Source organism: Thalassophryne amazonica, chromosome 10, assembly GCF_902500255.1.
Source record: "Thalassophryne amazonica chromosome 10, fThaAma1.1, whole genome shotgun sequence".
Classification (NCBI taxonomy): Eukaryota; Metazoa; Chordata; class Actinopteri; order Batrachoidiformes; family Batrachoididae; genus Thalassophryne; species Thalassophryne amazonica.
The window spans coordinates 25,586,872-25,599,485 of record NC_047112.1 but is presented as its reverse complement, the minus strand read 5'-3'; the positions used below and the strand labels follow the sequence as shown (position 1 = coordinate 25,599,485).

The 12,614-nt window shown below is 41.6% G+C and overlaps 1 protein-coding gene across 1 annotated transcript in view; it reads right to left on the bottom strand.

Annotated features, from left to right (window-relative positions):
• The window catches only part of hmcn1 (hemicentin 1), a 276,985-nt gene that overhangs the window by 181,483 nt on the left and 82,888 nt on the right, over positions 1–12,614 (bottom strand). Inside the window, exons 14-19 of the mRNA XM_034179597.1 lie at positions 12,318–12,431; positions 9,922–10,080; positions 7,747–7,938; positions 7,546–7,641; positions 7,248–7,375; positions 3,789–3,933 (exon numbers count right to left, since the gene is read on the bottom strand). Coding sequence (XP_034035488.1) covers positions 3,789–3,933; positions 7,248–7,375; positions 7,546–7,641; positions 7,747–7,938; positions 9,922–10,080; positions 12,318–12,431 — 834 coding nt within the window. The remainder of the gene's footprint in view (positions 1–3,788; positions 3,934–7,247; positions 7,376–7,545; positions 7,642–7,746; positions 7,939–9,921; positions 10,081–12,317; positions 12,432–12,614) is intronic.

Genomic DNA, 12,614 nt, shown 5'->3' with positions numbered 1-12,614 from the left:
CCGAGCCCCTCCTTAGTTGCCCTGGCTGTGTGTTTGGGGTCATTGTCATGCTGGAAGACCCAGCCATGACCCATCTTCAATGCTCTTACTGAGGGAAGGAGGCTGTTTGCCAAAATCTCGTATACATGACCCCATCCATCCTCCCTTCAATATGGTGCAGTCGTCCTGTCCCCTTTGCAGAAGAGCACCCCCAGAGTATGATGTTTCCATCCCCATGCTTCACGGTTGGGACAGTTTTCTTATGGCTGTTCTCATCCTCTAAACATGGTAAGTGGAGTTGATTCCAAAAAGCTCTATTTTGGTCTCATCTGACCACATGACCTTCTCCCATGCCTCCTCTGGATCATCCAGATGGTCACTGGTGAACTTCAAACGGACCTGGACATGTGCTAGCTTGAGCAGGAGGACCTTGCTGCCCTGCAGGATTTTAAACCATGACAGCATCATGTGTTACTAATGTAATCTTTGTGACTGTGGTCCCAGCTCTCTTCAGGTCATTAACCAGGTCCTCCTGTGTAGTTCTGAGCTTTCTTAGAATCATCCTTACCCCACAAAGTGAGATCTTGCATGGAATCCCAGACCGAGGGAGATTGACAGTCATCTTGTGTTTCTTCCACTTTCTAATAAATAATCATAACAGTTGTTGTCTTCTACCAAGCTACATGCCTGTTATCCTGTAGTCCATCCCAGCCTTGTGCAGGTCTACAGTTTTGTCCCTGGTGTCCTTAGACAGCTATTTGGTCTTGGCTATGGTGGACAGGTTGGAGTGTGATTGATGGAGTGTGTGAACAGGTGTCTTTTATACAGGTAACAAGTTCAAACAGGTGCAATTAATACAGGTAAAGAGTGCAGAATAAGAGGGCTTCTTAAAGAAAAATTAACAGGTCTGTCAGAGCCAGAATTCTTGCTGGTTGGTAGGGGATCAAATATTTATTTCATGCAATAAAATGCAAATTTATTATTTAAAAGAATCATACAATGTGATTTTCTGGATTTTTAGATTCTGTCTCTCACAGTTGAAGTGTACCTATGATAAAAATTACAGACCTCTCCATTCTTTGTAGGTGGGAAAACCTGCAAAACTGACAGGGGATCAAATACTTATTTTCCCCACTGTATTACTGAAACCCCATTGCTTTGGTTTATTACTTCTAACTACATTTTTTATTTTTTTATTTTTTTGGTCATTTTAAATTTTATTCCAAATTTGAAAATCAAATACTTTTGTTTCAGTTTATTTTTAATGACCTCTCATGGTTCACCTACAGTCCCTTCATGGACCTCTAGGGAGTAGTGGCCCATTTGTATTGCCTTCCCAGCCCTTCAGGGGGCAGAGGCCCACACTTTGGGAACCACTGATTATGCATGCATATAAATTAGAATACAACGTAATGCTAAAATACCCTCGGCTGTATGAGCATTGTGTTCTTTATAATTTGCAGTGGTTTAACTATTAAGATCCTGTTGTCTTACGTACAATTTGTACATGTTCAATAAAGCCCCTCTATTAGTCAATCAAAAACAATATTTATGTTTAAAGAGCAGAAGTTGTGCAAATCAAGGAATATTTGTAGCTCACCCTCTGTACATTTTCAAGTATCACTGACACAAATTTAACTTGACAGGAAGTTAGCTTTGAGTTAGTGAAAGTTAGCATGCACGCTAACATCTGCAAAATGACTCCTGAGGTGTTATCAGGTTACAAAAACAGCATTTTAAATTTTAGAAGCATTTATTTCACGCTAGCTTTTACAAAATCTATGACGAGGATATATTTACACACAAACAAAAGTGGGTTTGCAGCTAGCTACTAGCCTGTGATGTCACCATGCTAACGTCCGTGAAATGTCTTGTAAATAAGATAAGAGCTAGTACTAGGTTCCAAAAACAGCAGTTTCAATTTTAGAAGTTTTTTTTCCTCGCTAACTTTTTCATAATATATGAGAAACTTGTAAATAAACCCACCAAATAAAGCAATTTTGGAGAGACCAGCCACTGATGTCGCGGTGCAGCTCTACTCTGATTAACTGTCACACCCAGCGCACAAAAACAAAACTGAACAGATTGAAACAGAATGTGACTTTTTAACCTCTTAAAACAAGACAAGGTTAGTCATCTTTGAACTTGTCCAAGGTCTGTGTCCCAAGAACGTTCCCTGTAAATCTGAAGATGTAGCAATAGGACTGGACTTATGCTGAGCACGGACAAATGGACAGACAGACGCAAAGCCTTCGCAATACCCGATGACCATATTTGATGGCCTCAGGAAAAAATGGAATGTCATATTCTGATATCAGATGACGGCATCATCGTGACATCACATATTCAAATATGGTGTCCTAATTTTCATATGATGCCTTATGACATCATTGTGACATCACATATGCACTCCTACATGACATTTTCATATGATGTCAAATGACGAACTCATCATGATGTCACATGTACATTCAAATGTGGAATTCTGTTTTCTGATTTACATGCACTTTAGATCAATTCTCCCTCTTGTACTTTCAGGGTTACTGAGAAAATTGTGGTTTTCAGACTATTCAATTATCTTGATCTACTTTGACCTTCATATTAATGCCATCCTGAGATATTATCATTAGGAATTCAAATGTTCATTAATTAATTTATTTTCTGATGCTTATCCGTCCACTTGGCAGTAGACCAAGCAGCTCAGTCCACTCTTCCCTATCCTCAGCCAAGTCCTGTAACTCTTCCTGGGAGATCCCGCGGTGTTCCTAAGCCAGCTGGGAAATATAACCCATCCAGCATGTCCATGGTCTTCCCCAGGGCCTCCTAGTTGGACATGTCTGGAAGACCTCCCTAGAGAGACAACCAAGAGGCATCCTCACAAGATGCCTGAACTACCTCAGCTGGCTCCTTTTGATGAGAAGAAGCAGCGGCTCTACTCTGAGTCCCTCCCAGATAGTCAGGTTTCTCACCTTGTCCTGGAGAGTAAGCCCAGATACCCAAGAGAATCTCATTTTCAATGCGTACATATCAGCGACCTTGTTCTTTTGGTCATTACCCAAAGCTCATGACCATAGATGAGGATAGGAGTGCAAATCGAGTAGTAAATTGAGAGTCTCGCCTTCTGGCTCAGCTGCTTCTTCGCCACAACTATCCACTTACATGTGCACTATGAATGGAATCAGCTAAATGGCTCCTGCGATACACATTGCGACACACAAATACTCAATTGTGCACACACACACACACACACACATACGTGCATGAGTGCAGTGTGACAAACTGTTTTGACAGTCTAATACAGCTGTTGCTTGGTTCTACTTGTACTGTTTGTTAATGTATGAGTACTTCACAATAAGTACTCTGTACAGAAAGTATTTCTCACTGTGATACAGGTAACTGAAGCATACACTTGCCTACAGAGTATAAATGTCCAGTGTACTGTGTATGAAATCCAAAAAGATACTGACCTAATTTGAAGCGAGAAGCAGTGCCTTTATTGCAGTGTTACAATCTGGTTTTAATATAAATAGGAAACATATTTCCCCTTTGATGGCAGTCCAAGCTCTGCTAGTACTCTCAGCCACTCCTGGTTTTAATGTAACCTCAACGATAATCCTGTTCATGATGTTAAAAAACTTTCCACAGTGTAACGCAGGGACATTAAAGAAGCTGTTACTCTGTGCAGCAACGACACAGAGTGAAAACACTCATAACATATGGCATAAACTGAGGACTTAAACTTCAAAGGGTATCTTTATATTTCTGAGGTCGGGCACCTGTGTTTCTCTCATGTATGTATATTTGCGTACCATAGACATTGACGGTGGTGGTACGGTTGGTGGCTCCGATCACATTTTCAGCCAGACAGACGTAGTCCCCTGCATCCTCCAGCTGAACTCTCTCAATGTGCAGGCTGCCGTCCTTCCTGACCGTCACATACTGGTCTGACATCACCTAGGACATTATGCAAATGAAATCAGCCAATCACGCTGCAGCAATAATAAATTTGGGCTTCGAGACATCACAGCAAAGGATCTGCTGATGGTGTAGTGATTTGATAACTGCATGAACCAAAAACTTTGGAGTGTTTCCAGCACCTTGTTGGTTCTATGCCAAGAAGGAATGAGGCAGTTCTAAAAGCAAAGGGGTCCAACCCTGCACTTACAAGGTGTGTCCAGTGCAGTGGCCAGTGAAAACACGGTACATGTTCTGCAGCTGTGACGTCTAGGACCAGAGTTGTCAACAGCTCTTAGTGTTGGAAGCCAGCTACGCCCCCTGTCCATTCCGCGCACAGACCAAGGTGTCAGTCACTCTGTGATCAGATGAGAGGCACCTCACCTGCGCACGTGTTGGGGGGGGAGCAGGGGGAGAGCACGTAACACAAGCACACGTGTTGTGGGTGGAGTTGACACTCTGGCACGCCATATGTGTACTCGGCAACTCCACAGTCATGGGGGCACTTAGACAAATTTCACCGCCAGCTCGAAAGTGATTGTCTGCTGACTGTTGTCGTGCTAATAGCGCGAATGGCCACACATTTTCTATGTTTGTGTGTGTCACCTGGAATTTGGCCGACACCTGCCGCGAGAGAGATCGAATGGGCTCTCACAGGGCACTCTCTGTTTTTCAGCCGCTGGTGTGCGCAAGTAGTTGTAGCAACAGGTGTACGAGGTGTTGGAGGCAGCTCCGATTTTACACGTATTGCATACGGGTCCTGCTTCACGCACAATTTATGCACAATTCGACCACATTCGTACTATGTATGAAGGGACCCTCACTGTTGTTACCTAATGTCCCTAATTTCTCCAAAAATATCAGTCCTATCAACTTTCTGTTGTCACGGCGTTCATCATTGATCCAGCAATGTCAAATTTGATGCCTGTCTGGTCTCGGTCCTTTTGCTGAATTTTGCCAAACTTAATATATCAAAGAAGGTTGTCCCCAAAAGTGCCAATTAAAAATTAATTTTGGGAAGGGTCAAGATCAAGAAATTTGATCTTCAAACCCAATGTAGACCAACTGATTTGGATTCCAAAACTGCCTTGGCTGGGTGAGCCAGAAGTCAATCATTTGGGTTAAGACCAAGGTCTTTGGGGTCAAATGTTAGTTTACTGTAGCATTACTGTCTTCGTGTTCATTGGTAATATTACCGAATGTTGTCTACAATGGACACACTTCACGGGCCCATTAGCTTTATTGCTTCTTTGTTTGGACAAATTGATCACTATGACCACTGGATTTGATAAGTGACAGGATGCTTAGATACATGTCGAACATGTTGTCCTAGTTTATTTAGCTATCTTAGCTAATCCCGGCTATCTTAGCTAATTATAGGCCAATCTCCAACCTTCTTTTTCTCTCAAAAATTCTTGAAAGGGTAGTTGTAAAACAGCTAACTGATCATCTGCAGAGGAATGGTCTATTTGAAGAGTTTCAGTCAGGGTTTAGAATTCATCATAGTACAGAAACAGCATTAGTGAAGGTTACAAATGATCTTCTTATGGCCTCAGACAGTGGACTCATCTCTGTGCTTGTTCTGTTAGACCTCAGTGCTGCTTTTGATACTGTTGACCATAAAATTTTATTACAGAGATTAGAGCATGCCATAGGTATTACAGGCACTGCGCTGCGGTGGTTTGAATCATATTTATCTAATAGATTACAATTTTTTCATGTAAATGGGGAATCTTCTTCACAGACTAAGGTTAATTATGGAGTTCCACAAGGTTCTGTGCTAGGACCAATTTTATTCACTTTATACATGCTTCCCTTAGGCAGTATTATTAGACAGCATTGCTTAAATGTTCATTGTTACGCAGATGATACCCAGCTTTATCTATCCATGAAGCCAGAGGACACACACCAATTAGCTAAACTGCAGGATTGTCTTACAGACATAAAGACATGGATGACCTCTAATTTCCTGCTTTTAAACTCAGATAAAACTGAAGTTATTGTACTTGGCCCCACAAATCTTAGAAAAATGGTGTCTAACCAGATCCTTACTCTGGATGGCATTACCCTGACCTCTAGTAATACCGTGAGAAATCTTGGAGTCATTTTTGATCAGGATATGTCATTCAAAGCGCATATTAAACAAATATGTAGGACTGCTTTTTTGCATTTACGCAATATCTCTAAAATTAGAAAGGTCTTGTCTCAGAGTGATGCTGAAAAACTAATTCATGCATTTATTTCCTCTAGGCTGGACTATTGTAATTCATTATTATCAGGTTGTCCTAAAAGTTCCCTGAAAAGCCTTCAGTTAATTCAAAATGCTGCAGCTAGAGTGCTGACAGGGACTAGAAGGAGAGAGCATATCTCACCCGTATTGGCCTCTCTTCATTGGCTTCCTGTTAATTCTAGAATAGAATTTAAAATTATTCTTCTTACTTACAAGGTTTTGAATAATCAGGTCGCATCTTATCTTAGGACCTCATAGTACCATATCACCCCAATAGAGCGCTTCGCTCTCAGACTGCAGGCTTACTTGTAGTTCCTAGGGTTTGTAAGAGTAGAATGGGAGGCAGAGCCTTCAGCTTTCAGGCTCCTCTCCTGTGGAACCAGCTCCCAATTCAGATCAGGGAGACAGACACCCTCTCTACTTTTAAGATTAGGCTTAAAACTTTCCTTTTTGCTAAAGCTTATAGTTAGGGCTGGATCAGGTGACCCTGAACCATCCCTTAGTTATGCTGCTATAGACTTAGACTGCTGGGGGGTTCCCATGATGCACTGAGTGTTTCTTTCTCTTTTTGCTCTGTATGCACCACTCTGCATTTAATCATTAGTGATTGATCTCTGCTCCCCTCCACAGCATGTCTTTTTCCTGGTTCTCTCCCTCAGTCCCAACCAGTCCCAGCAGAAGACTGCCCCTCCCTGAGCCTGGTTCTGCTGGAGGTTTCTTCCTGTTAAAAGGGAGTTTTTCCTTCCCACTGTCGCCAAGTGCTTGCTCACAGGGGGTCGTTTTGACCGTTGGGGTTTTTCCGTAATTATTGTATCGCTTTGCCTTACAATATAAAGCGCCTTGGGGCAACTGTTTGTTGTGATTTGGCGCTATATAAATAAAATTGATTTGATTAGATTTTTTTTTTTTGTAAAGTGGCCAAAGCAGATGGTCAGCCCTCTGAGTCTGGTCTGCCGGAGGTTTCTTCCTACAACCAAAAAACACTCAAGGCAGTTTTTCCTCCCCATTGCTGACTATGGGCTTCCTCTGGGTATTTACTCTGGTCTGGGTGTTGTCTATTTACTGTACATGTGCGTCCCCTCACCAGGCCGTAGTTATGCAGCCACTGTCTTTCGGGGAGCGGATTCCCAGCCAGCAGTACACATGGCAGGGTCAGCTGCTGGTCCTCGATCACACTGAGCACGGTCGGACTAATTGCGATGACAGGTGAGACTGCAGATATCGATACAATAATAAAATATCAAATCAGACAGCTCAAGTGTTAATTAAAAGAAACTACATTCTGTAGGAACTCTATGTTGTTTTCACTGGACATACAACAAATATTGCAGTGAAACATATTGTACGTAGGCGTCCAAACAAGCAGAGTCCGAGACACTTACCCAGTCCAGTCACTGTGACTCTGGCTTTTGTCTGAATAATGCCAAAGTGGTTCTTGGCCTCACAGATGTATGTTGCCTCATCCTCCACCCACAAGTCTAAGAAAACAAAAGATATTAAACTATAAACAAAGACTATTTGCATGCAATCTTGGTGCTGGAACACATGCTTATGGACACATGGTATCAAACTAAAACACTCACTGGTGATATGTAGACCTCCTCTGCTCTGGGTCACTGTGCTATGTGGGTGAGGCCTGTTGAAAAGGGGTACACCGTCCTCTCTCCTCCAGCTGACCTGTGGCTCGGGGTAACCTTGGACGTGGCATAGTAGAGTCACATTTGAGCCGATGTCTTCTGCCACATCAGATGGCTCGCGCACAAACCTGGGTGCAGCTGGAGCAGTCAAGAGGTCACAAATTTTAAGGATGCTAATGCATCTGTACTGCATTCAACAGAAAACCTTTACCCACTACATATTTTAGGAGCAGATGTAGAGAAATCTATGAAGCTTTATCTAAGTTACTGCTACAAAACAAATGAACATGTGACGTAATTAGGAATAGTATGCTTTGGTAGTCATTTTGCATGTGCAAATGTTTAACTTTAATTCTCACAGATTTCTAGGACTGAACATGGGCAGACGTCTTTTTAACCTGGTGCAGATGTAAAACAGAGGACTGTGTTCTGGGTCTGAAAACATCAATGACCGCCAACACAACAGTGTGTGCTATGAGCCACTGACACACACATCAGTGTCAGGGTGCTACCATGCAAGGTGCTCAACTGCACACCAGGGGAAACTAGTTGATTAAGGACTTTACCCAAGGGACCTTAATGATTTTTACATCTGATGGGGATTTGAATCAAGGACCCTTTGTTTGTAAGCCAACTACTTTAACCTTTTGCCCATCATCTCCAGTAAAGCTGTTAGACAGAGATGTTTAATGATGCTGATATATTTTCAGGAGCAGGAAGGGCAAGTCTTTGGGTCGCGGTATTTCCTGTCTTGCTCTGTGGTTATTAGACTTGGATGCTAATCAGTGTTCTCAGGCAATGACTGGATGTCTTTGGTGCTAGGTTTCTTCAGCAAATGCTTGGGTACCACTGGAATGACTTTGTACCAAAAGAAGAGTTATTTCCAGTGTGAGTAAATGTCACCACATCTTTTTGGCCATGTGGTGAATTTCTCTAAGCATGACCCAGCAGGCAGGTGCCTCAACATCGATGACTCCAGCAGCTGGAAAAATCCAACGAGATGCCAGCATCTACACAGCTGCAGCAGATACTAGAGGTGGGCGAATCGATCCTAATATCGATAATATCGATACCACCGCTGGTATCGATATTGAACGATCCTGGTGTAAAAAGATCAATACTCAAGCTTTTTTTCTCTCCCACACACTGACTGCTGCGTACGCAGCTTCATCAAAGTCTACTCTCTGTCTGTAAGAGCAGCGCTGCACTGTGTCACACAACACGGAGCAGCGCACCCTTGTATTGTGGTTTGTCAGCCCTCTACCTCAGGAGATTTTGTTTTAAGTTGTGTTGATTGTGATAATAAAGTATTTTGTTGTCATGTACAATGTTTGGCGAAATTCTATCCTAGGTGTTTTGGATCTATGAAGCTTAAATATGAAAAAGTATCGATATCGATATTGGCGATACTGGGCCTGTATTTACTTGGTATCGCATCAATACCAAAATTCCCGGTATCACCCACCTCTAGCAGATAGACTGTTACTTTTATTTTATTCCTGTTTGGAATGTCTGATAATTCTTTGTCGCACTTTATGTGATCACTGTTACTGTTAGAATAGGTCACCACTCTGAGGCTGGTCTGCTTGAGCTTTCTTCCTCAAGAACGCCAGAGGAAATTTTTCCTTACCACTGTCGCCTATGTGCTTGCTCAGAGGGGTTGGTAAGGTTCGACCTTACCCTTGTGAAACACCTTGGGGTGACTTATGTTGTGATTTGGCACTATATAAATACAATGATTTGCTTACTCTTGAGTGGTGGGGATGGACCACTTGTCTAATTTGGTGGCCATCCAGAATCCAGGCAGTTCCTTAGTGAGGTGGCTCTGGCAACAAGTGTCACCAGAGCCTGCTTCTGACCTGACCTTGCAGAAATAAGTAATATTATTGGTGATATCTACAAATGTTATTGTATAAACCTCTGCTGACACCTGGTTCAGACATTACGAGCTGAAAAGAAAAGTTGTCAACATCTCAATATGAAAACACTGATGACTCCAATTTCTGTTAACCTCCTAAAAAGCAACGTAGTGCTCTGCAGACTTACAGCAGGCAGGGTAACTGTGTTTAATGCCGTTCACTCTCCTTCTATAAGGTTAACTAAACTTTGCAAACCTATTACCTCCGACACTGAGAGACATCTTTCCTGATGAGGAGCCAACAGCGTTGACAGCCACACAGGTGTATTCTCCAGCATCAGCATCCTGGGTCTCCATAATGGTCAGGGTCCCTCCAAATGCATCCACATTAAAGAAGGAAGACGACTGCAGCTGAAGGTCACCTTGGATTTAGAACAATTCATCATTAAAAGAAAAATATATTTTGACTGTCTTTTCATTCATCCATCCATTCATTTATTCATTAGCTGCCACACTGTCTATACTGCTCTCATTTGTATCTATTAATTATCTTATTCCAAGTGAGCTCTAAGGTACTCTAAACGTACAACCCCAATTCCAATGAAGTTGGGACACTGAGTAAACTGTAAATAAAAACAGAATACAATGATTTACAAATCCTCTTCAACCTATATTCAACTGAATACACCACAAAGACAAGATCTTTAATGTTCAAACTGATAAACTTTTTTGTTTTTCTGCAAATATTTGCTCATTTTGAAATGGATGCCTGCAACACATTTCAAAAAAGCTGGGACAGTGGTATGTTTCCCACTGTGTTACATCACCTTTCCTTCTAACAACACTCAATAAGTGTTTGAGAGCTGAGGACATTAATTGTTGAAGCTTTGTAGGTGGAATTCTTTCCTATTCTTGCTTGATGTACGACTTCAGTTGTTCAACAGTCCGGGGTCTCCATTGTCGTATTTTGCGCTTCATAATGCGCCACACATTTTCAATGGGCGAGGTCTGGACTGCAGGCAGGCCAGTCTAATACCCGCACTCTTTTACTACGAAGCCACGCTGTTGTAACACGTGCAGAATGTGGCTTGGCATTGTCTTGCTGAAATAAGCAGGGACGTCCCTGAAAAAGACGTTGCTTGGATGGCAGCATGTGTTGCTCCAAAATTTGGATGTACCTTTCAGCATTGATGGTGCCATCACAGATGTGTAAGTTGGCCTGCCATGGGCACTAACACACCCCCATACCATCACAGATGCTGGCTTTTGAACACTGCGCTGGTAACAATCTGGATGATCTCTTTCCTCTTTTGTCCGGAGGACACGACGTCCATGATTTCCAAAAACAATTTGAAATGTGGACTCATCAGACCACAGCACACTTTTCCACTTTGCGTCTGTCCATTTCAAATGAGCTCGAGCCCAGAGAAGGTGGCGGGGTTTGTGGATGGTGTTGATGTATGGCTTTCACTTTGCATGGTAGAGTTTTAACTCGCACTTGTAGATGTAGCGATGAACTATGTTAACTGACAATGGTTTTCTGAAGTGTTCCTGAGCCCACGCGGTAAGATCCTTTACACTATGATGTTGGCTTTTAATGCAGTGCCACCTGAGAAATCGAAGGTCACGGGCATTCAGTGTTGGTTTTTGGCCTTGCCGCTAACGTGTGGAAAGTTCTCTAGATTCTCCGAATCTTCTGATTATATTATGGACTGTTATGATGGAATCTCTAAATTCCTTGCAATTGAAAGTTGAGAAACTGTTGGACTATTTATTCATGCAGTTGTTCACAAAGTGGTGATCCTCACCCCATCTTTGCTTGTGAATGGCTGAGCCTTTTGGGGATGTTCCTTTTATACCCAATCATGACACTCACCTGTTTCCAATTACGTGTTCTTTGAGCATTCATCAACTTTCCCAGTCTTTTGTTGCCCCATCCCAACTTTTTTGAAATGTGTTGTAGGCATCCATTTCAAAATGAGCAAATATTTGCAGAAAAACAAAAACGTTTATCAGTTTGAACATTAAATATCTTGTCTTTGTGGTGTATTCTATTGAATATAGGTTGAAAAGGATTTGCAAATCATTGTATTCTGTTATTTACATTTTACACAACATCCCAACATGACTGGAATTGAGGTTGTATTATTTTATGTATTTATTTTTTTGTTTGATTGATTTTTAAGCCACTGTGTTATTTGTAAAAGATGTAACACTTCATAATACTAGTGATTAAAAAGCTCAAAATGAGTTTAATTTTTGCAGCTAATTTCAAGATCTTAAGTGAATTTTCACTTATCCAGTTGACTGATTTATCTATTTATTTTATTTTTAATATGAAAGCAAGGTGTCTTTAACTTATAACAAGTAAACAAAAAAGATGCATCTTTGAAAAACAAGTATATCTTTCAAGAAATTATACAAATATACTTGGTAAATTTTTTAATTTTTGCATTGCATATTTCAAAACACCTCTACCCATTTCCGTCCAAAAATACTAATACTTGATTCTTTAACAGCCACATAATTTTACCCAAAATGGCCCTAATGGTTGTCATTTTTAGCCCCAAGTTGATCCTTTATGCCAACTCAAACACATTTCGTCTGTCTTCAAGTCTACACAACTGTGTCTGCCTTTCACCTGTTTCTGAGGTCTTACCTTTGTACCACCTGACCTCAGGCACAGGGATTCCAGTTGCTAAACAAGTCATCACAGTGGTTTCTCTGACAGCAACGAGAATCTCACTAAAAGCCACGGTCACCTGAGGAGATTCTAAAGAACAGGAGTGACAACAAAAGCATACATTATCTGCTTTTGTGCATGCACTTCTATGATATACTGTATAGTATGTGCTTTGGTGTGTGTGTGTGCGTGCACACCCTGTTTCTATCTGTGCACATCGGATTCTATTTTAGCATATGTTTGCTTGTTAGTCAAATTGGTAGCAGAATCACC